The 26,197-nt window shown below is 40.5% G+C and overlaps 1 protein-coding gene across 3 annotated transcripts in view; it reads right to left on the reverse strand.

Moving 5' to 3' along the window:
• Positions 1-26,197, reverse strand: part of kif18a (kinesin family member 18A) — a 108,882-nt gene that overhangs the window by 35,607 nt on the left and 47,078 nt on the right. For all 3 annotated transcript variants that reach the window (XM_041196591.1, XM_041196589.1, XM_041196590.1), the window contains exons 7-10: positions 14,407-14,583; positions 13,387-13,461; positions 12,670-12,785; positions 3,562-3,724 (exon numbers count right to left, since the gene is read on the reverse strand). In XM_041196591.1, the coding sequence (XP_041052525.1) occupies positions 3,562-3,724; positions 12,670-12,785; positions 13,387-13,461; positions 14,407-14,583 (531 nt within the window). The remainder of the gene's footprint in view (positions 1-3,561; positions 3,725-12,669; positions 12,786-13,386; positions 13,462-14,406; positions 14,584-26,197) is intronic.

Consider the following 26,197-nt stretch of genomic DNA (forward strand, 5'->3'; position numbering starts at 1 on the left):
CAGTCAAGGCAGTGGAACCTCATTGGCTTGCTCTATTGTCACCCTGGTGGTGAAAAGGTTCCAGTAGTACCTATCGTGCGCCTCTGTGGTAGGTTTTCTTGTTGGGGTCATCAGTCAAATCTTGAATGGGTATCCCTCATCCCCTAGGAGTCAGCTGTTGAGGCTGTCAGTTGGAGAAAAGAACATTGGAATGGTGCTGAAGTGTGAAAGAGTTATGGCAGCTCCCTGGATGCTTGGCGCACACTTGCATTATCCATTTGTGGTGGTCACATACCAACTTCACATTAAGGGAGTGAAAGCCCTACCTATTTACAAATATGCCAGAATGTTCTGATGGCATCTTCATGCCACATGAATGCACACTGTGACCCCCCCCCCCCCACCGGATCTGTGGAAATCCAGGGAGATGCAAATCTGACAGTCTCTGGATTTGGTCTCATTGATCTCAAAGGTAATATAATTGGAAGTCGTCGCAAACAAGGTATTAGTAATCTAGCTGAAGCAGTTGTGGGCTGCAGATTGTGAGATCCTATTTATTTCAACAGCTGAGCCCTGGAAGGAATCCAGGCGTGTAGGATCTTAGCGCTGTGGTTACCTTAACAGCCACAGGCAATGGGTGGCCACCTGCTCCTCTTAGGCAGGCACTTGGAAGAAGGCCCTTCCCCATGACTATGACCACTTGCCCAAGAACCTGACCTTTCTGAAGCACAGTTGCTCAGAGAGGTTGAGGAAGCTGACTCTTGGTCTAAAAACCTTGTGGTTGAGGTTAGCACCTCCTTTGAGGTGCAGCCCTATCTCCATCCCTTCTGTTCAATATAGGGGGAGGCGATGGCGTAGTGGTATTGTCACTGGGCTAGTAATCCAGAGACCCAGGGTGATGGTCTAGGGACCCGGGTTCGAATCCCGCCACAGCAGATGGTGGAATGGTGTCCTGACTCCAAAGCTTGTTCACCATCTACAAGATGCAAGTCAGGAATGTGATGGAATACTCCCCACTTGCCTAGATGAGTGTAGCTTCTACAACACTGAAGAAGCTGGACACTGTCCAGGACAAAGCAGTCCACTTGATTGGCACCACTTCTACAAACATTCACTCCCTCCACCACTGATGCATAGTAGCAGCAGTGTGTACTATCTACTGCAAGAATTCACCAAGGCTCCTTAGACAGCACTTTCCAAACCCATGACTACTACCACCTAGAAGGACAAGGGCAGCAGATACATGGGAACAACATCACTTGGAAATTCCCCTCTAAGTCACTCACCATCCTGACTTGGAAATATATCGCCATTCCTTCACTGATGCTGGACCAAAATCCTGGAACTCTGTTCCTAACAGCACTATGGGTGTACTGCCTTCTCAAGGGCAACTAGGGATGGGCAATAAATGCTGGCCCAGCCAGTGAAGCCCAAATCTATGGAGAAGGCAGTTGCTGCTGAAGTTGCTGTCCCTGTCATTGCTCAGCTGGAGTATATATCAGTTCCAAACCATTTTTTTGGGAAGTCTCATACTCAATAAGATGATACGGCCCTTAGTGGGAACCAAGGCACTTGATGAAGTTGCTGTGGCCTCAACAATATCAGTGAGTTTCAGCTGAAAGGACCACTCCTATTAGCGCAAGCCTTTCAATATGGCTGACCACAGACTTGCTGGTTTCACCCTTCATAGTACTGATTTCAAGTGTATTTCATTTCATGATGAGTTCTATTGTACAAATGCCTTCCCCAAACTGATGAGTCAAAGACACAGTATGGAACCTGTGTGCTGTTGGGAAATGATTCCATGGTTAAAAAAGCTCATAACTGCTTTTTAAAATCACAGTAATTGGTTTTCCTCTAGCCCCATGGCAGGGTTACACACTGTACTCAGATCCTGACCCGGGAAAGCCGGAAGAAGGTGGGATAATGTTGGGATTCTGACTGGATGACAATTCCCAGAACCTTCTCACCCTGCATGCAACAGGTGCCATCTACACCTGGCTGGGAAAATATTGTCTGTTAACTCTTTTTCTCTTTCCCCAGATGCTGCCTGTCCCACTGAATTTTTCCAACATTTCCTCTTTATATTCCATATTTTTATATAGCTGGCTAGCAATCTGGCTTTGGTACTACTGTAAAGTGAAAAATACCACACCCAGTTCCAGTGTGTGAATATTGAAGCAAAAACTTCCTCTACAACCTACTGGTGTTGAGATCATCGGTTCCTAAAGTGGCTTCCTCAGCTACACAAAGAAATCTTCCACTAGGGACAAGGAGGAAAGGAGAAGGATTTTGCATCTGCAAAAGCATGCTGTGCTCTGGTGTTCATTATTAAAGATCCAATTTGAGCTGCTTTAGATGTGAAGGGAGTCCTGCCAGGGGGTTGTTCAATTTCAGCAATCTAGTGACATAACTACTTGCCCACTGTAACCATGCAATGTGCCATAATGGAACATTTGGGTTAGAGGTCAAATAGGTTTAATGTCCTTAACTCAAGAACATATGAAAATCAAAATAAGATTTGCATCTTATACATGATGCATGCAGTGGAAAGTATAAAAATAAACAGGGGCCCATGTCAAAACAAACAAAGCAGCTTTTACCTATTTTGCAAAACAGCTTTATGTTTAATGAATGCCCTTGACTCAATATAAAGGACTAAAATAGAAACTACTATGTTACAATTGGATACTGCATGACTTGTTTAGCTTGTGATACTTGCATTTAAACACATCAAATTTGAAATTTGTTTTTTAACATAATTGTACTGTTGTACAAATTAAAATGTAACTCATCTGTGCAGCACTTTGATTGTAATAATCATAGAGTAACTGTGGTCCATTTCGAAATCCCTCTTTGTTTCTTTCCTGAGTTAAGGGTGCAAACGCTGTGCACACAGAATACATGTAAATCCAAGGCATCCCAAAGCCCTTCAGAGCCAAGGAAATACTTTGAATTGTAGTCACTTATGTGTTGTAGGAAATGTGGCAGCTAATTTGCACATAGAAACCTCCACAAACGTAATGTGATAACGACCAGATGATTGGTTTCTGTGATGTTGATTGAGGGATAAATATTGTCCAGGATCCTGCAGCTAACTCCCCTGCTCTTCTTTGAAATAAGAGCCACAGGATCTTTTGTGTCCACTTGAGAGGGGAGACAAGGCCTTGCTTTAATGTCTCATCTGAAAGATTGAATCTCAGAAGGTACAACATTCACTCAGTACTGCACTGGAGTGTCAGCCTAGATTATTGTGCAAATAAATCCCGGAATGGATCTTGAATCCCCAATCTTCTGACTCAGAGGCAAGAGTGCTACCAACAGAGCCACAGCTGACACTAATAGAAGGATGTGTTTCAGTTAATATCACCAACTTTTAAAAAGAAAATTACTTAGAGTAACTATTCATATGATGCTTTTCCAGTGTATTGAGAAGAAAAAGAAACTGATGCCAGTTCTCAAGTTACAAGATACAATTGTTGGGGAAACATAGTTAAGAAGCCAAAATGGAAGTGTAAGTTTTTGGGGTCAGGCCAGGCTAATTTTTCCATCCATGAAAGGTTCATTACCAAACAATTTTACCTTTTCTGTTATAGGCTCACGGGAAAACAGTTTGGCATGTTGCTGGTACCGTTGATAATAATATATTTTTAGTTCCATCTCTTTCAGCCTCAGTTCTAAATCTAAGCAGGTAATCCTGATTTTCTGTCGATTGCTGAAGATATTTTCAAGGACTCGTTCAAATCTGGAAAAGAAAAGGAATATGATCAAGTATTACAATATCCTGCCATTTGTTTCTTATTACTTTGAAATCCTAAGTATAGCAAAAACTTAAGAATAAATTACTTGCAGAATTCAGCTAAAGTATTGCTTTAGAAAGAACAAATTTCATGTATTATGTCCTCTGATGCCCATTTTCAGAATTTGTCTGGAATATTCCTACAAGTCTCTTATAAGTTACATAACCTAAAAAAAACTATTTTATTTCAGTTTGTGTCTTAATGTTCCATCTCAAAATAAGCCATAACAGCAAAACACATGGGGAGTCAAGATGTAGTGTAGTTTTCAGATGGAACAAGGGGATAATTAGACCAGGGCACACAGAGGTAATTCAGTATTAATTCTGCAGTCACACATCCTGCTGTCCTATTTAAATTTTATAAAAATTCTTATTTCCACATTTGTAATAGAAACTGTGTATACTTGTCACATCGTGATTACAACCTTCTGCTATTGGTAGTGCTGCTCCACTTCCACTGGGGGGACATAACATTCATAGGCAGTTTCCATTCTAAATATAGATGTGAAATTTATAATGGCAAAGTGTTCAGAGTGCTATCCTTTTTGGATGTCTCGCTTGGCACTGTTGTCTTAGGAAAGCAAACTCTTTAAGGGTACAGAGATTACTAAACCAGACAGGAGATGAGCAGGTCTTTCTTGATGAAACCTACTCTCCAAGAATTTTGACAAAACTAAAGAGTTTCATGAAACATGAAGAATCACCCCTTGTTTCAGTATTATTGCTGGTTGTGTTCTGGGAAAAGGCTTTAATCTCTCAGATGAAGGACAAATCAGTTCCTGAACTCATTTGTGCCCTTCTCTATAAGAGCTTTTAACAGGAGTTTGATGTACGGACTAGGATATGCATTCATGGTAGGGCTCACTGACTGATTATTTAAATGCATTGGAATAGTTTTTTAAATGCATATTTAATTAAAGTTAGATTTCTGTGATAGGGTAACTTTCTTATATTGTTATTATCCATTTATTTATTTTTTTTAACAAATGGTTAATGTCATCCAAAATGAATTTCCATATGTGAAACTGAATTGAATTGACAGGAAGTTTGCACAGATTTCAGTAATAACAAGAGTATATGACCAACTTTCCTTCAAAAACAAATAATTATACTTGTCAATAGGTTATGTCCTTTGTGAAAGATGTCCATCCACAAAGACTGAATATTTTGTCCTTCAAATTTAGATTGCTTAGGTGATCAAACACAAATATTTCATGCTACAGTGATTGAAATGATTAATTTGTTTCAAGAAGCTGCATGACATGAAAGACCAAATGTTAAGGCTCATGAGAAATTTACAGCATTACTATATTAAATTCAGGCACTCACTTCTTCACAAAGTTAGCTAACACTTTTGTTGTGCTATGAAGAAGGGAAAATCTTTTGGCTTCCATGTCATATACATTGTAAAGAGACTGAATAACACAAGGAACAAGAGTTATTCATGTTTGTGTTTGTATTCAGTTCAATTAAAAGACTATGGGCAGGATTTTACGCGTCGCCAAGCGGGGGCGGGGCTCGCTCGCTGACACGCGGTGACATCACCGCGCCCTACTTAAGTTTTCCGGTAGGCAGGGGCGCAACGAAATCAGCTGCGTGCCCACCAACCTGTCAATGGCCAGTTGAGGCCATTGATAGGGTCAATTAAGTAATTAAAGGACCTGCCCATCCAACCTTAAGGCTGGCGGGCAGGCCAGGAGCCCCGGCACGAATTAGAAAAGAGCATGAAACTTCATCCACGGGTGGGATGAGGTTTCATGTAGGTTTTTAAAAATTTTAATCAAGTTTTTTGTAAAAATTATGGACATGTCCCAACTCATGTGAGTGTCACATGAGGGGACATGTTAGAGAAATTTTATTTTTCTATTTTTAGTTTTTTTACGTTTCGAGCTGATCTCCCTGAGGCTGCACTTAGCCTCAGGGAGATGAGTGCGCTCTTTTGTGCGCACGTGCGAAAGAGTGCAGTCTCGATTTTGTGAATCCCCCCACTCCCCCCGCCCACACAGGAAGTGCATAGCGCTTCTGTGCGGATGTTACGCTGGGCAGGCCTTAATTGGCCTGCCCATGTAAAATGGCACTGCGCCCCCAATTGGGGGCGCAGATTGGATGCGCGCCTGTGCGCGTCCGCCCTTCAACTTCGCCCCTGATGGGGGTAAATCCTGCATATGAAAACCAACTTCTTGAGTAGTGCTGAAAAAAGAGACGCGTTGAAGCTTTTTGTCTTGCCCTCATCAGGACACTTTGCAAGAATACCAATATAAGGGGAAAACAATAATTTGTACTGTATGTGAAGAGAGTGCTGATTGGTTGGCAAGTGGCATTGCAATGATGAATGCACCAATGATGGTGACTGACACTTAATTATCCGTTGCAAACAGTGGCTGGCACATGCTATTTGGTAATGTCCGTCAATCTTTGGCACTGAAATTCATATACCACATTACTCATTTGTGTGATAGGCATAATATCTTTTTGGCTTGATGGCAGCATCCTGTTAGTGGCGAATACCACTCGTGTTGCTACTGCATAGTAGCAGCATGAAACAGCTAGCTTCACCTGTTGCCCAGATTTTTGAGATACTTTGCCCTTCCAGAGCAATCTGAAGTAGACCGGGCTCTTTTCAGGGCCGAAAGTGACAGCCTTAGGCCCATTCATGAGTTTGTGTGATATATGGCGTGAAATGATCTAATCAGGGTAGCCATTATCCTGCAGGATGCCTTTGATGCGCCCCATTTAGCATCAAGCTTACATGGTGAACAAGTGGCTTAGGTCCTACTTACAAGGTTGCAAGTAAGACCAATCTTATAGCGTGTGGAACTGTAAGAATCCTAACTCATATTCCATGATTAGATGCTAATATTCTACATTTGCTAAATAATTCTCAATATGCTAAGAATTACACTGACAACCAATTTAAGATTGTCAGTCAGGCTTACAATGTGGCGCATTTGTATATACTGGAAGCTACATATATTAATACACAGGGCCCTGTTCTTTGCAGACAGAAAGAACATGTACATACATTGCACCTGTTTCAGCTAAACAAAATAAGTGACAGCCATTTGCTGACTCATTCCTCAGGGCAATGCCTTGACCAATCAGGGTCAAACTGCCTGGTTTAAATTTCGAACAATGTTTGGTAGTTAACTGTCAGTCACCATCAGTGGTGCATCTCCATGGCAATGCCTCTACCAATCAGAGTCCACTTGCCAACCAATCAGCACTCTCTTCACATATAGTATAAATTGTTGTTTTCCCCTTATATTGTTATTCTTGCGAAGTGTCCTGATGAGCATAAGACAAAAAGCTTTGACATGTCTCTTTTTCAGCAATATTCAAGTTATGAACTACCAATTGACAACCAACTTCATGTCAGTTTTACTAGGAAAACCATCAAAGTGTGAACATATTTTAACTTATTCTGATGTTAGATACAGAAAATAGCACCAACTGTTTTAAAAAGTTAGAGACGTGACTATACTCTGTAATCTTACTCTGACGTACATGGTTTGTTGTTGACTCTTAAAATATTGATACACAGAGACATTTACATCTCTCAGAACGACTGTGTATTCCAACGACTGATGTAAGAGACTGCTGAGAAGACCTATTAATACTTCAGATTTTCTACTGCTGTTGCCAAGCTATAACAATTTTTTTTTTCAGTTGAGGGGCTTTGTTTACTAGCAGCAAATTACCATAATTTTTATAGGCAAACATGTAAATAATTTATAATGTTTTAAACAATTCCATATCAATCTATTTATTACTCACCAACAAAAAGGTGTTTTCTTTTCCCCTAATACTTTTTGCCATTAGATATCAGTTATTGAAATTCACACAGCTAATTTTATTGTACAATACGAGTAAGAACATTTTGACAAATTATAAAATTGTGCTTTGCTGCCACAATGTCAGGGCTCTTGCAGCTCATATTTTGACATGCAATCTAGAGCAGTTTTAAATAAGATGTTATGTATACTTACAGTGAACCTGGAGATCTAAAAATATTCGTTAGACATTACGTGTTTATTAAAACTACATTAAAAGACTTATGAGCCAAACTGACTCTATGATAAGTTATAATGTAGCTGTGGTGTTTATCTATTCAGCCGATTATCTATACTTTGCTGCTTATCATCATAAATCATTGTTCTTAAAAAATAATTAAAAGTTATTGAAAAACCTTTTGACTGTGTGAATGTTTGTCCGTAAAATGTAGCTATTGTTGATTAGGATTCAATCACAAAGTCAGGACTGGGGATGTTCCTTGATGATTGCAGTGTTCTGCTCCATTCGCAGTTCCTTAGATAATGAAGCAGTCCATGTCGCATGCAACCTGACTAGGACAACATCCAGGTTTGAACTGAAAAGTGTCAAGACTAGTGCCACAAGTTCCAGGCAATGACCATCTCCAAAAGAAGTCTAACCACCCCCCACCTTGACTTTCAACAACAATTGAATTTATATGGCACCTCTAAGGTAATAAAACGTCTCAAGGCAATGGCATTACCATCACCGAATCTCCCATCATCAAAATTCTGGGGTCACCACTGATACAATTAGATTAGCCACATAAATGCCATGGGTACTAAAGCTGGTCAGAGGCTGGATATTTTGAGGCATAGCTCACCTCCTGACTCCCCAAAGCCATCCCCGCTTACAAAGGCACAGTTCACCAATTCTTCTTGATAGCACTTTCCAAACCTGCAACCTCTGCCACCTAGAAACCTAGAAGAACAAGGGCATTGGACACTTAGGAACACCAGCACCTGGCATACTCCCCTTCAAGCCGTATACAGCCTTATCTTGGAGCTACAACCCTGTCTTGGAGCTACATTGTGTTCCTTCACTGCCGCTGGTTCAAAATCCTGGAACTCCCTTCCTAACAGCACTGTAGGTGTACCTACACCAGATGAACTGCAGCGTTCAAGAAGTTGACTCACCACCATCTTCTCAAGAGCAATTAAGATGGGCAATAAATGCTGCCAGCAATGTCAATAACCCATGAAAAAATATAAATTAAAGCAGGAGTCTGATAAAGTACTTTCAATTTGCCTAAATGGGTGCAGCTGCATCCATCAAAGACCAAGCACTCTCCATGACCAGCAACTCATCCATCACCATAAACTTCGTTTCCTCCACCATTGGCATACCGTGGTTGTAGTGTCTACTGGATGCATTACAGGAGCTCTATCAAGCTTCTATGATAGTGCCTCCTAATCCGCGATCTCCAACATCAAGAACGACAAAAACAGCTGGCTCATGGAACATCAGACTCTGAGTTCTCCCAAGTCATACAGCACCCCAACTTGCGACATATATTGTTCTTTGCCGCTGGGTTAAAATCCTGAACTCCCTGACTAAGAGCACTTTGGAAGCACCTCTATCACATGGAGCGACGTGCTTCAAAGCTTAAAACAACCTTCTCAAGGCAGACTAAGGATGGGCAATAAATTATGGTTTTGCCAGCAAAACCCATATACAGAGAATGAATAATTAAAAAACACATTCAGGTTTAAACATCATTGCCCTATTATCAGTCAGGTTCTGGGATCAGGAATCAAATCATACCCCAGCATGTAATCAGGGAACAACCAGATCTCGGAATCATCTAATTCCTAATTTCTTCAGTCATAAAAAACACACCTGGTCAAAAAATAAATAGTTCTATGGCCCATAGTTACTTCATGATTATTCCTTCACTGCCGTCCTTCGCCAATGCAAAGCCAGGTGAAGCCTGCTGGGCCTCACTGAAGGCCTTAGGTCTGTTAACACTCTCCCCACCTGTATTCCAAAACCCTACATAGATCACTGGGAAAGGTGGAAAAGAGCGGCTCATAAAAGGAGGAGAAAGAAAACTGTATTACTCTTTGGGGGTGTATTTTACGAGGGGTGAGGGTGCATTCATCACCCCCTTAGTCAAAAGGTCGGTTGGCACCTTGCCGATATTAAAATAGGCTGCCCTGCTGCGATAATACACCATGGGTGGCCATAACAAAGTGAGAGTGGGACCTCCACCCCCAAACACAGGAAGTCACGCCCTCGAGAGCTGCCGGCCAATCTAAGTAGTCCGAACAGCATCAGAACACAGTAGTGACTGCTGCTGGGACTACAAGGAGCCCCGAAAAGAAAGAAGATGAATATCGGACTTCAAAGTAAGTCCGGGACATTTCGTCAGGGAGGGAACTGGGACCCTAGCGGGGTGGGGGTTAGTCGAAATGGGAGGCATGGGGGTTGAAGGGTTTTAAAAGCTGGTGGGGATACTCCTGATGGACACAGAGGACCTCCCCCCGCTTCCTGCCTTTTAGCCTGCGCTGTTAAAGTTGCAGGTTGGCCACCATCTTTCTGACTTCCCCATCTAACGAATTATGTAACGGGGGTTGCAATGAGGTCCTTAAGTGGCCTTTAATTGGCAACTTAAGGGCCTCAATAGCCTAAGGGTAGGGGTCTGCCTGACACTTTACCCATCTCCTGTGACACAGGAGACAGCTTAGGGGTGGGAGGGAAGGGGTGGGTTGGCCACCTGCTTTATTTTACATGTGCTCCACCCCCATCACCTTCAAATACACAGGCTGTGGTCTGTAAAATTCACCCCTTTGTTTCAGATGACTTTTGCTGACCTCATCAATATTGATGTGCAAAAGAAAGGGAAGTAACTTGCATTTATGTAATGCCTTTCATTAGTTCAGGACGCTCCAAATGCTTTACAACTTGTGATGAATATCTAGTTTATGGTTCATGTTAATATTTTAGAGGTAATGTTTAGTTCTGGGAAGATTAAAGTTTAACAGTAGAAAACATGATAAATGCAACTAAAGCAGTTTGGAGTCTATTACACTTCAAAGGTTGGGGCCATATTGACTTAAGGAATTAACAGCTACAAAGATAAGATTTTAAACAGCAGATGGGCTTACTTAGCTGGAAACGTGATGTCTACACTGCTTGCAAAGAAGTGCAGTCAAGAGAGATAATTTGTTTTGGGAATTAGAGCTAAATTGGTTTAAAGCGTTCAGAAAGCTCTGAAAAGCTATGCCGTCATAGATATAGATAGAGATTAAGGAGCTTCACTCGATTCAATTCGGTGAGTGTTCTGCAGCAGGGGAAGAGGCTACACCAAAAAGATGCTGCTGTTAGCAGGCTCCAGACAGTTAGGGCTCAGAATAGCCCTGGGAGACGTTCAGTGCCATTAGGGCTCAAAGGTCCTGGGGAGTTGAAAAGGTGGTAGAAGGTTGCTAGTTCCATGTTGGAGGGAGTCGGAGGGGGCTCAGGAGAAACCTTGGAAGTCAAATATAGCTTGGTGCATCCAGGAGACTGGAGTTCAGAGAAATACAGAGGCAGTGGCAGCTTGGTGAAGCTTGTGGTCTGTGAAAGAGCTGGAATTGTACCGGTAATTAAAGGTGGGAGTGCAGCTTTGTGAATCGCGTGGAACTCAGTCTCAGAAGAGATTAAGATTGAGGCAGTCTGAGTCGTAATGACTTTTGAGGGAATTCAGAGGCTAGATCTTTGAAAGTGAAGAGTTGAAATTCCTCCTGAGGGAGGCAGAGTTAATTGGATTTTGTGACTCAAAGAGGTCACTGATGTCTGTGTGGGTTGTTGAAAAAGCCGTGGGAGTTGTCCTGGTTGCACCTGCCATTTAGTGTGAAGTGTTGTGCATTTAACCATAGTTTACCTGTCAATTCATGAATACCACGTTAATTCTGAATGTTAGAGTATAAAGCTGGATATTGTAGATTGTTTTATTGTGCTGACTTTGTATGTAATTTTAAACAAATAGTTACTGGTCCCTAAGCCAATTGTAACAACTAATGAGGCACTCTGTGGTGTTGTCAATGTTGTAATATAGGAAAAGCAGAGGCAATTTGTACACAGCAAGGTCCACAAACAGAAATGAGATAATGACCAGATAATTTTTTTAGTGATGTTGTTTGAGGACTAAATATTGGGAAAGAAACTTGGGAAAACTCCCTTGCACTTCTTCAAAATAGTACCATGGGATCTTTTTATGACCACTTGAGAGGGAAGACTGTTTAAAAACAGCAGTTTGAGTCCTGTAGGGTTGAAAGTTATCATGGCCCTACTTATCATATGGACCTCTTTCCATCGCTGCTAAGTCCCTGCAAGGCTTCTGTGGGGAGCTTGACATAATAGCGACCACCGGTTCTTGCATCACCTTTGTGGTATTACAGGATTACACTCACTTTGGTATGCAGATCTTGCATTCTCCCCTGGAGTAAACTCTGGAAGGCTCAGGGTAACGTAAAGGGATGGAGACTGGCTTCATCTTTGTTCCTAGGAAATATGCATTCCTATGTGGCAATAGTCCCTACAATTAACTTTTAATTAACAAAAGACTATAACTTATTAATGACCTGGGAGAGATGAAATGCATGTTGTTCTCTGACAGCAGGCATAGCACCCTATGGTATATCAATCCTTGGTTGTCTTACATTGTTTCATCACCTATTCTTAACATAGTTAAAATCTAATTGAACACATATCTGCTAAACTTTCACTTAAATATAAACAAGATAACTTTGGAAACACATCAAAGAGAAGTATTAACATAATAAGATCAAACAAGTTTTCACAGTAGAAAGAGACATGCCCATTATTATTTTAACGTTGAATTTGATATCTAAACAAACTCTGAAGCCATAGAGTTTAACTGTTACAGCTGCATAAGGACAAAAGGACTGAAGACAAAAAGGGCATGGAGAAGAAGCCCATCAATCAATAATTAAATGCCTTAGAGCAACATAAACTATGTATTACATCTGCAAAGTAAACAACATTCCAAAATTCTGCTTGAAGACAAGTGAAAAAGCATCTCCTCAAAAAGTTGCGTGCTTTTGATTTTGAAACAAAAAAATATTTGTCTGTGCATTTACCTTTTTATTTCAGTTTCCTTTGGATTTGAACCAACTATAACATTTCGTCCATGGTTATTACGAACCAACAATTTTTCACTCTCATAAGCTTTCAATTTCTCTTTGAGCTCTGTAATCTGTGAAACACATAGGCATAAAGGTCTGAGCCAAGCTCTTGAATTAAACCATTATTTTAAATACGTGCTGTTCACATTTTTTGTTGCCTTCGGACGTGACTTCTCTAAAACCCTCCTCGCTGGCCTCCAGCCTACACAAATTTCAACCTGTCTAAAATTCCAATGTCTACATCTTGTTCTACACCTTATTGCCCCAGCATTGCTAACCTCTTAATGGTTCCCTCACCTTCAGGAAATGAAAGTAAAGCTTATGCCCTTGATTCTTAGCCATCTGTAGTATGGTTTTCAACCATCTCAGACCTACCCTTCCAATAATCCCTTTGCCTTCTCTCCCTGCCTTTAGAAACCTTCCAAAAATCTAATTTTTGAATGTGCTTTTGGCCAACTCTTAACTTTATCATGTAGCACTCTTACTGTAATAAAATTTCAATGGATATTACAAAAAAAGACACAGACCAGGAGAGTTAACAAAGATGACTGAAAGCATGGTCATATAGGCAAGTTTTGAGGTAGAATAAAAATATATTTTATATTCTGGACAGTCTGTTTTAATTTCATTACAGATAAATGTCTCTGGTACTTTTATATAGTGACGATTTACCTCTTTCCTTTGCTCCTCACAAATCTTTGCATATTTACCCACATGGTTATTCAGATTCAAGACATTGCTTTTTATCTGCAGAAATGGAAATAAAGTAGAGTAATTATAATAAAGCATAAATTAGAACAAAGTTATGCCAAAATAATACCAAACATAAAAGTCTGTATCAAGATTAATTTCATATTTTATAAATGCTATTGCTGGTAGTAGGGTCTGCAGAGATGAGGAGAGAGAACTGTCCTGGAATCTGAGAACATCCTGTTTAACTTTACATTCCTATTCCACGCAAAGAAGTAGGTCAGTAGATTGTAGAGTAGATTGCAATACACTTACAGCAATACGCAAAGCAAATAGCTGCAGTTTATGCACTGGGCAGGCTTTAGCTAAATTACATTAAAGTCTATGATGCATTAAAAAGCTAAATGTAATTAGATATATTTGTATTTAAACTGGTAAAACACGCAGCATAATGCATACATATTTTGAATTAAACGCTCTGACATTCTGAAAGATCAGAATAGCAACAATAAAGTGCAAAGAAAATATCTGCCAGATTGATATGTTTGGAGCTATCATGTATTAAAAATGTCATAATTGCGCACACTTTCCAACCCCTCTGAAAATTTTTCTGGGCCATATTCGTAATGCAAATGACCATTGTAACTTTTCACACTCTAATTAAACCCTCCTGCCAGTGGTGGCACTATAACACCTCAGTTTTGTATTTTGCAGCTCCTTAGCCTCTACAACAAAGAAATTCCAATGCTCCAACCCTACTTCCTTGCTATTCAAAACTGTCCTAAATTTTATTACAACAAAAAAAGATCAGTAGTATTAAATAAAAATAATAAGAAGCCCAACTTTAAAACAGGACTGAATTACATCTGTGCCTTGATCCAGGTACCTCCTTTCCTGTAATGCCGCTTCACATAAAGAATATATTTGCCTTGACTTTGCATATGCCCTGCTATGGGAGATCAATTAGAAAATATTGTACATAAACACACGCACAAAACTTACTGAAGATTTGATGTCTTTTGCTCTATTGGCATACTTTAGAGTATTATATGTGTCATCGTAAGATAAAGAAGATGGGCTGATAGCAGCAATCATTATTGTCTGGCAATTTCCTCCCAGAGAATCCTTCAATAGCCTTGTTAATTTACTGTTCCTGTAGGGAATATGTTGTTTTTTGCTCTGAAAAAAAAAAGAACCAGTAAAGTTACTTAGCAACAATTCCCAGTAATATTAAGCATAGTCTTTTGCTGAAAAGACAGATCTCATTCAATATGAAAATATTCAATGTTAAACCTGTCAATAGTTATATGATGTTTCTTGAACACTACAGCACCTAATGAAATTAAAATTTTACGTTCAGAAGTAAGACAAACTCTGACCGACTCACCAGCCATTGCATCATACAAGATTTGAGGAATCTCAGCTCACTTGAGTTTGAAAAATCTTGATCAATAACATCTCAGTTCTAGTGCCCAAGCTGGGAAAAACGTACTACAAAATGGTTAACCAACAACCTGACACAGGTGTACTCACACAACCATGTTCATCAGTCAACATCACAGACACCACCATCATTCCTCCATGTGTCCAATCCCACTGACCAGACAGATGCACCGAGGCATGGGAGTGGCCCTGGGAATCCTCAACATAATTTTTTTATTCAAGGGATGTGGGCGTCACTGGCTGGGTCAGCATTTATGGCCCATCCCTAGTTGTCCTTAAGTGGTGGTGAGCTGCCTTCTTGACCTGCTGCATTCCCTGTAGCATAGGTACACCTACAGTGCTGTTAGGAAAGGAGTTCCAAGCTTTTTGACCCAGCGAGTGAAGGAACGGCGATATATTTCCAAGTCAGGATGGCGAGTGGCTTGGAGGGGAACTTCCAGGTGGTGGTGTTCCCATTTATCTGCTGCCCCTGTCCTTCTAGATGGTAGTGGTTGTGGGTTTGGAACGTGCTATCTAAGGAGCCTTGATGAATTCATACAGTGCATCTTGTAGATGGTACACACTGTTGCTACTGTGCGTCGGTGGTGGTGGAAGTGAATATTTGTGGATGAGGTGCCAATCAAGCGGGCTGCTTTGTCCTGGACGGTGTCCATCTTCTTGAGTGTTGTTGGAGCTGCACTCATGCAGGCAAGTGGGAAGTATTCCATCACACTCCTGACTTGTGGAGAGGCTTTGGGGAGTCAGAAGGTGAGTTACTCATCACAGGATTCCTAGCCTCTGATCTATTCTTGTAGCCACAGTATTTATATGGCTAGTCCAGTTCAGTTTCTGGTCAATGGTAACCCCCCACGATATTGATAGTGGGGGAATTCAGTAATGATAATGCCATTGAACATCATTAGTTGTGAACCTCTTGTAATCTCGCAGCTTCAGATCAAAAACATCAAGAAAATCTATTGATCATTGCAACTGATAATTTGGTATTTCAACACTTGAAGAAACATAAAAGGAAGCAATAGTACATAATCTAGTCAGGCTGAGGAACTTCAATGTGCACCACTAAGATCAGCTTGGTAGTATCATCATTGATTGAACATAGCCATACAGATCGGGCCTAAGCCAGGTGGTAAGCAATTTCATATCAGCTATCAACATTCTTGATCTCATATTCATGTTATAAAACCATATTTTATGTTGAAAAAGACTTTATTTATTGAGCAGGTTGAAACCCCAGGACAGATTTGAAAAGACCAACAGCATTTTATGTGACCTAAGCAGCAGCTCTTAAGAAGGCTGAACACTTACATAAATATACCCTGCAAGTTACAAAGTTATCAGAAAGAGCTGTGCTGTCTTGAACTGACCCATCAAGGACTATCAGCTTAAACGATTGTGAATGACCCATCGCTTGAACTATTCATAACATCCAGACATAACCTGTGTATTCAGGTGAGTACAGACCAAGCCATTAAACGCAATCACTTTAGACAATGGGCCTGGAATAAGGGTTTTCCAGCTTCCTGTGACTATATTTAGTAATTGGCCATCTTGTGAATCAAGGTCATGTGATAGCAAGCTAACCATTTGTGTTTACAAAAACTGCTTTTCCAGGATCAGTTAGTCAGACCAGAAAGACCATAAGTTTGCAACAGTAGGAAGATGACTCGCAGTCCCTCTCTCCAGCCATTCTGCAAGCATGTGTTGGGCCTGTATTTGATCAAGCAAACACCGCAGGCAGCATCTTCAATGTAAACCAAACAGCCAGTGACTTCAGAGAAAAAGATCAAGATCGTCCATCAAGTTTTCAATTGTCTTGATGCACAATCCAGAAAAACATTGAATTTGGCCTGAAACCATCCAATGCACCAAACCACAAGAACCACTGATTGGATACTCTTAATCCATGTAACTTTCTTCTGCGTACGTTTCAATCTCTTGGATGCATGTGTGAGTGCGAGCTGGAGTTTTAAAAATTATTTTTATCTATCAACTGTTAAGGACAATAAACATTATTTTCTTTCCTTTCAACGTTTACAAGGAAATCGGTCAGTGTGTGTCTTTTACAGTCACAGCACTTGAACAGTTAAACATTCATTGGTAAGCAAATTGTAGTCAAAAAAGAGGTGGAAAGAGAAGGGATCCATTCTACCACTTCTCACCTGACTGCAACAATCACCAAGCTATTAATCACAGACATATATGTCCATGATAGCATCATGACTAAAAAAAAATCTTGCAACTCTAAGCAAACCAAATCTTGACATCTATGAGGCTCTGTGATCCATCAGGAGCAGCAGACTTATATACAACCACAATCAGGCCATTTGGACAAAGAGGTCTATGAAGTCATTTAAGCTTCACACAAGCATCCTACCCTGAATTTCATCAAATCCTATTAGCATACCCTTTTATTTCTCTCCCCATCCTGTGCTTATCTAACTTCCACTCAGAGTATCTATGCTACTTGCCTCAACTACTCCTTGTGGTAGTACATTCCATAGGTTTTACTACTCTTTTGGTAAAGAATTTTGTCTTAAGTTTCCTATTGGATTTATTTGTGACTAGCTTACATATTTGACCTAAAGTTTGGGACACCCCATGTGTAGAAACATTTTTTCTATCTCTACCCTATCAAACCCTTTCATTATCTTACACCTCTATTAATCTACAGACTGAGTCACTCCTCAGTCTTCTGGAAAAAAGCCCAAGCCTGTTCAGCTTTTCCTGAAAGTATATCCTCTCAGTTGTGGTCATTATCATTGTGAATCTTTATTGCCAATGCCTTTCTCACTTATATAATATGGGGCCCAGAAGTATGGACATTACCCCAAGTGTGACACACAGTATTACAAGTGTCAACATACTCAACAATATGGAAGATTGGGCAGGTACATTCCATCTAGAAAAAGGACAAGATTAATCTGCTCATTACCTCTCAACTGGTTCGCTCAACTGATTCCTGGAATGAAGTGACTATCTTAAGAGGAAAGGTTCAACAGGTTGGGCCTGTATCCATTGGTGTTTAGAAGGCTGAGAGGTGATCTTACTGAAACATAAGATCCTGAGGGGACTTAATAAGGTGGATGCTGGAAGGATGTTTCCCCTTGTGGGTGAGACAGGAACTAGAGGATACAGTTTAAAAATAAGGGGTCTTCCATTTCAGAGATGAGGAGAATTTTTTTTCTCTGAGGGTTGTAAGCCTGTGGAATTCTCCTTCCCAGTGAGCAGGGCCATTGAATATTTTTAAGGCAGCATCAGATTCTTGTCTAACAAGGGAGTCAGAGTATGGGGATAGGCAGAAAAGTGGAGTTGAGGCCACATTCAGATCAGCCATCATCTTATCAAATGGTAGAGCAGGCTCAAGGGGCCAAATGGCCTACTCTTGCTCCTAATTCGTCTGTTCAAAAATGAATGACAAGAAGTGCTGAAGAAAGCTGAAACATTTTGGTCACTATTGATAATTTGTTAGCCCCAGTGGAGTGGAAGATTGTAGCTCAATTTCTTACCATATTCCTATTGCTACAGCTGCCCATGTTCTAATTTTACTGCCTCAACTGACAATCTGAAGCTTCTTGTTGACAACTTCATGAGATGACTTTAGCTAATTAATAATACATTAATAATAAATAATCCCTATCATGTTCTTTTAAAATAGTTTTGGTTCTTAATTCTCTTTTAATCCTACTTTAGAACTGCAAAATAATGTCTTTATTAAAATAATCTTGTGAATCATGAGATATTCTACTTAGTACGTCAGAATATTTAAATCACTGGAATATCTCCAGCATCTTTATTTGACTTTCTAATTATAACTGTGCAAACACCAGATTCTCACTGAATTTGAATTAATTTGATATTTTTAATTAAACTGCCCATAGATCATAAAAGTTATGCAGCATAGCACTTTCTTCCATCAAGATTCTCTCTCTATTTCAGGTGACACCTATGAATACGTTCAGTTTTCCCCAGATTAAGTAGTTGTTGCTTTAAATGACTGTCATGCAATATTATTATTATTTAGTCATTGTAGTTCTTTGCATTTTACTTTTTTAAAAGTCAGCCATGAAGTATAATTTTAGGTATTATTTTATAGAGACTATGAGATTGCACAAAAGTATTTCAAACATTTTCAAGGTGCTACTGTTTGCATATTGCAACAGAAGTCACGAGTATTTTATATTAGAAAAGACTGAAAAAAGTGTTTGCACTTCTCATATAATTAAACACATGCAAGTAAAAAAAGTCATGCTTATTTGTTTATTAAAGTTAACATCAAAACTGTTTGATGTTTCTCTGCAGCATTATTAATATCTATACACAACAAAATTTAGAAACCAGTTCTTACTCCTTGCAACATTACTACCATTTCATGTCATGAAATCATGAGATTCACAAAATCTCATGTTAAAATCAAAATGTAACATACAATTATAATGGTTTTGGAAGCATTGCAGATGCCAACAAAATTTTTAAAAAAGCAACTCTAACAATGACAAGACCTCCAGGCCAAGCAAAGGTAGTATATTTTTGGAAACTGCAATCCAATAAAATACAGTGGTCATTCGTGCACTTGCATAGAACATAAATCATTTTAAACTGTTTTATGACAATTCTAAGAAATCCATATAGTTACATAATACTGCTCAATTTTACATTACACACACTTGCAAAATACAACAGAAATGGTGAACTCTAAGCAAAAAATTAGAAAAGCCATAGCTTTGGAGTTAGCTCATGCATTGAATGCATGTTAACCAGTGGTCCTGTTGATTTTAAAAATATCCACTCGAGTCTAATCAACTTTTAGGGTCTTAATTTTCAGCTCATCATCTGGAGTGTCAATGAGACTGAGGGGAAAATATATAAATTACATTTACAAGAACATGCAGAACACACTGGCCAGATTTTGCTGTAATAATAACGAGGAGGTTATCAAGAGTCCATCTACTAGCAACTGCTAACACCCGTACATGCCCAGTTAAACATGGAAATCCAGCGGTTGTTGTTAGAGATACCTTCCTCTACAAGGTGTGCTGATAGGCACTGCACTGAAATCACTGAATTTTGGGCATCTACCCAAAGATGGATGAAAAAAAATGCCTTGCATATTCAGGAATAACTTTATTTTTAAAGTTTAGTATGTGATAATCGTTGCTGAAGAACCTCTCTGTCCCTGAAAGAACCAATTTTATGTGTGAAGTCTCTGTCCCCCAAAAAATTATGTAGCTTTATAAACTGATATTTTTTCCTTTGTCCCTTATTGTTCCCCCTTAATTCCATCTGTATTTATATTGTTTCCTTTAAATGATTTAAAAGTAACTTGCATTTCCTTCTTCCAGTCCTAGTTTGCAGCGAAGGTACTTCACTTTGATTAGTGGACAGCCAGTTATGGCACAAAAAATGGTAAACGCTGAGCTGCTCAAATCCCAGAGGGAAACTTGAAACAAATGCCACAACTGTTTTTCAATTTGTATTTTGATTTCGAGATGCCTGCCTTGAATTCGGTAGTAGTGAATCTACTGAGACTTGGAGGTGTTTTGTAAAACTAAATTAAACATTTATTATGAAAGAAAAAGTTTTAAGAACATACATGGGTATATAAATTACTACTATGGTAACTCCTAGCTCCCCTAAATAATCTAACTCCCAGCTACACCTCCATTAAGGCAACAATAAAAACAAAATAGATTTTAACAGACCCAGGCAAAGCACACAATACAATGGACAGGGACATTCACAGCGAATTCTCCTATTTTCGGTTCCTATAGGCAGCTGCTTGATACATGGAGGCTGGAGGTTTTTCACACTTGTTAGATCTTAGAATTTCTTCTTTCCTTTCATATAACCTCATCTCCTTTATACGTGTTTCTCCCTTTTTAATGTAAATCCCATTGTTTCAATATGTCTTTGGACTTTACCGTTCTGAAAATAAAAAATTGTTCATGGTACCAACTTTATCAAAAAGCTTTGGGAAAAATAAACTCACTGTTTGGCTTCTTCTGGCTAAGTGTAACATTTTACCCTCTCTTTTGAAATTCATGGCTCTGGTATGTTTAAAAATGCAAATATCCTTCACACCTAACATTCTAAAACTTCAGCCATGTTTACCTATTTAGCATTTCAAACCTAGCTTCTCTTCTGATATATCAAAGCCTTCATACCAGCTTTCTTTAATTCAATTAAGTTGCATGCACACACGGACACACAAAACCATTGTAGGTTGTTGTTCAAATCCATCTGGTTCATTAATGTCCTTCAGGGAAGGAAATCTGTCTTCCTTACCTGGTCTGGCCCACCCATGTCTCCAGACCCACAGCAATATGGTTGACTTTTAATGCCCTCTGAAATGGCCTTGCAAGCCACTCAGTTGTATCAAATCGCTACAAAGTCTCAAAAAAGGAATAAAACTGGACGGACAATCCAGCATTGATCTAGGCACCGGAAATGACAACGGCAAACTCAGCCCTGTCGACCCTGCAAAATTCTCCTTACTAACATCTGGGGGCTAGTGCCAAAATTGGGAGAGCTGTCTCACAGGCTAGTCAAGCAACGGCCTGACATAGTCATCCTCACGGAATCATACCTTACAGATAATGTCCCAGTCTCCACCACCGGCATCCCTGGGTATGTCCTGTCCCACCAGCAGGGCAGCCCCAGCAGAGGTGGTGAGCACAGTAGTGTACAGTTGGGAGGGAGTTTCCCTGGGAGTCCTCAACATCGACTCTGGACACCATGAAGTCTCATGGCATCAGGTCAAACATGGGCAAGGACCCTCCTGCTGATTACCATGTACTGCCCTCCCTCAGCTGATGAATCAGAGCTCCTCCACGTTGAACATCACTTGGAGGAAGCACGAAGGGTGGCAAGGGCGCAGAATGTACTCTGGGTGGGGGACTTCAATGTCCACCGCCAAGTGTGGCTCGATAGCACCATTACTGACCCAGCTGACCAAGTCCTGAAGGAGTCTGCTAGAGTCTGCGGCATGTGGTGAGGGAACCAACAAGAGAGAAAAATATACTTGACCTAATCCTCACCAACCTGCCTGCCGCAGTTGCATCTGTCCATGACAGTAGGAGCCACCACCTCACAGTTATTGTGGAGGCGAAGTCCCACCTTCATATATTCTCCATCGTGTTGCTAAATGGGACAGATTTCAAACAGATCTAGCAACGCAAGGCTGGGTATCCATGAGGCGTTGTGGGCCATCAACAGCAGCAGCAGAATTGTACTCGAACAGAATCTGTAATCTCATGGCCCGGCATATCCCCCTCTCTACCATTACCATCAAGACAGAGGATCAGCCTTGATTCAATGAAGAGTGTAGGGGGGCATGCCAAGAGCAGCACCAGTCATACCTAAAAATGAGGTGTCAACCTGGTGAAGCTATAACACAGGACTACTTGAGTGCCAAACAACATCTGAAGCAAGTGATAGACAGAGCTAAATGATCCCACAACCAACTGATCAGATCTAAGCTGTGCAGTCCTGCCACATCTAGTTGTGAATGGTGGTGGACGATTACACAACACACTGGAGGAGAAGGCTCCACAAATATCCCCATCCTCAATGATGGGGGAGCACATCAGTGCAAAAGATAAGGCTGAAGCATTTGCAACAATTTTCGGCTAGTTCGATTCACTCCATGTGATGTCAAGAAATGGCTGAAGGTACTGGATACTGCAAAGGCTTTGGGACCTGACAATATTCTAGCAAAAGTACTGAGGACTTGTGCTCCAGAATTTGCTGAGCTCCTAGCCAAGCTGTTCCAGTACAGCTACAAAACTGGCATCTACCCGGTAAGTGGAAAATTGCCCAAGTATGGCCAGTACACAAAAAGGACAAATCCAACCTGGGCAACCACCACCCCATCAGTTCACTCTCGATCATCAGTAAAGTAATGGAAGGGGTCTTCGACAGTGCTATCAAACGGCACTTGCTTAGCAATAACCTCCTCACTGACAGCCAGTTTGAGTGCCACCTGGGCCACTCAGCTCCTGACCCTATTACAGCAATTCTCCACTATCAACAGCCTGGGGGTTACCATTGACTAGAAACTGAACTAGACTAGCTATATAAATACCGTGGCTACAAGAGCAGGTCACAGGCTAGGAATCCTGCAATGAATAACTCACCTCCTGACTCCCAAAGCCTGTTTACCGTCTATAATGCACAAGTCAGGAGTGATGGAATACTCCCCACTTGCCTGGATGAGTGCAGCTCCCACAACACTCAAGAAGCTTGACATGATCCAGGACAAAGCAGCCCACTTGATTGGCATCACATCCACAAACATTCACTGCCTCCACCACCGACACACAGTAGCAGCAGTGTACACCATCTAGAAGTTGCACTGCAGGAATTCACCAAGACTCCTTACAGCACTTTCCAAACCCACAACCACGACCATCTAGATGGACAAGGGCAGCAGATAGATGGGAATACCACCACCTGGAAGTTCCCCTCCAAATCACTCACCATTCTGACTTGGAAATATATTGCCGTTCCTTCACTGTTGCTGGGTCAAAATCCTGGAACTGCCTTCCTAACAGCAGTGTGTGTGTACCTACACCACATGGACTGCAGTGGTTCAAGGAGGAAGCTCACCACCACCTTCAAGGGCAACTAGGAATGGGCAATAAATGTTGGCCCAGCCAGTGAAGCCCACATCCTATGAATGAATACAACACATGCACGCAAACAGACAATCCAGACCCAACTATTCCTACTTTACTACAAAGCCCAATAACCTTATAAAAATTATTATATTTTCATGACAGAGCCTCTGTTGTTTGCCCTAATCACAGACACCACAGATACCCCTGCATTAAAACAAATGTTAAATTAGTGGAAATTCCTGTCGACAAACTCGCAAAAGGACTGTGGGCAACTCTATACAAGGTGAGGAGCTGCATTCTTTTGCTATAAAGAAATATGATTTATACCCATGGTTACTTCCTTGATTTTTATGCCAGGTAATAGACCTCTTCACCACCAAAAATGCAAACGGAATCATTCTACATGAACACAGTTAAGGTTTAACTTTGGATAGTAATTCAAATAGACAAGGTTTAGGATTATTATGACTATATTATATGACTAACCTACTTACCTTACACTAGGTACTGGTTAGGTATATGGATCATTCCAGCCCTTAACTTTGATCGCTTGGCTTTTATTACGATGCAGCCGATAGTAAACGCTGAGCTGTTCAATTCCCAATTTTTGCAATTTGTATGTTTCGAAATGCAGGCTTTTAATTCAGTAGTAATATGACCGAGTCTCAAGGTTTTTATAAAACTAAATTAAACATTTATTAAAAGATTGTAAGCACATACACATGTCTACGAATTATGATAACTACAAAAATCCCCTAATTAATCTCTCAGTGGCACCTCCATTAAGGCAACAGCAAAACACACAGATTTAAACAGACCCCGGCAAAGCCCGGACTGTTGAATTCAAAATGAGTTTCTTTCAGCTCTGGGTGCTTGCAGACAGCTGCTTGAGGCTGGAAGCTTTAGATCTTAGAATCTGTCCTCTTTAACCAACAGCATTGTCTTCCTTTATACATATGTTCCTCTTCGTATGCCAATTCTTATTGTATCACTAAGTTTACCTCTTCTAACAATAAAACCCCTTTCATAGAAGCAATTTTATTAGGAAGCTTTGGGAAAAAAATAAACCCACTGTTTGGCTTCTTAAGCTTAAGTGTGATATTTCACCCATTCTTTTGAATGATTTATTTAAAAATGCAAAGTGCCCACTTTTCACTTCACCTTGTAACTTCCCTATGTTTACCTAATTACCATTTTAAACCTATTTCTCTTCTACACATCAAAGCCTCTAGACCAGCTAGCTTTAATCCAATTAAGACACACACACACCACTAAGACATAGACACCACTAAACTCTATTTTAAAATAATTTCCAATAACATTATTATATCTTCTTGACAGTGTTGGTATTTGAAGAAAGCCTTAGCTTTCTACCTCAAGTGCATACTCACTGCCTTGTATATTGAAGCAGGTTTTTGAAAGCATAACTAGGACCACAAACAGAAAACCTTTTAGATTTGTTTAATTGGGTCCCCACAAGATCCTTCCAGCCTTAAAAGTGGCAGAATAATACTGACAAAAGACCTGGTTACATTCAGTCCTTGATTTTATAATCTTCAAGTTACGATGAACGGCACTTACTACATTTATAAATTGACCTCGTTTTGCCTCACCCCTCCCCACCTCTGTAATCTTGCCACGCCCACAACCCTCCGAGATATCTGCAATAATCTAATTCTGGCCTCTTGAGCATTCCCGATTTTAATCACTTCAACATTCGTGGCCCCAAGCTCTGGAATTCCCTCCCTTTATCTCTTCCCTCTATAAAGAAAGAACAAGGAAAAGTACAGCACAGAAACAGGCCCTTCAGCCCTCCAAGCCTGCGCCGATCATATTGCCCGTCAACTAAAACATTTTGCACTTCCGGGGTTCGTATCCCTCTATTCCCATCCTATTCATGTATTTGTCAAGCTGCCTCTTAAACCACTATCGTACCTGCTTCCATCACCTCCTCTGGGTGTGAATTCCAGACACATAATGTGCCTTAAAACCTACCTCTTTGACCAAGGTTTCAGTCATCTGACCTAGCATCTCCTTTTGTGACTTGGTATCATGTTTTGATTGTATAATGATCCTGTGAAGAGCCTTGGGACACTTTATTACGTTAAAGGTGCTGAAAGTTGCTGTTGAATCAGGGTGAGGGACACCAAATTAACCTAAACAAGATTACAGTAATGGAGAAAGTAAGGGCACTAAAGAGCAACAAACCCCCAAGACCAGAGTTTAGAAGCAGTAGTGGGAACACTGCAGATGCCCTAACTACAATCTTTTAGAGTTGCACTGAGGCCTTCACTGATTCAGGAAGCATTTCTTTAGATTGCGAATTGCACATTATTCCACTTTAAGAAAAGGTGACAGAGGGAAACCAGGGAATTTTCTTCTTATTATCCGTGTCTACGGAGAGTCTATACATGGCCCAGCCAGAACTGGACACATTTTTGTGCCTTGTTGTTGAATTTGGCAAGATCTAGAATAGTGCAGGGTTCCTCTAGCGATAGGCATTGCAGGAGATGTTGCATAACCAGGGAATTATAGGCCAGTTAGTCTTGTTAGTCTAATATCATCAAGAAATTGGTAGCGTCTACAATAAGGGTAGAAAGCTTTCAGGTGATCAAAGAGCGTTGGCATGGGTTAGTACGGTACGTCATGCCTGACTAATGCATTTGAATTTTTTTGAAGACGTCACTAAAGTAGTGGACAGCGGAGCATCCATGGATCCATGGCTTCTCAACATC

Source organism: Carcharodon carcharias, chromosome 10 (assembly GCF_017639515.1).
Source record: "Carcharodon carcharias isolate sCarCar2 chromosome 10, sCarCar2.pri, whole genome shotgun sequence".
In the NCBI taxonomy this organism is placed as follows: domain Eukaryota; kingdom Metazoa; phylum Chordata; class Chondrichthyes; order Lamniformes; family Lamnidae; genus Carcharodon; species Carcharodon carcharias.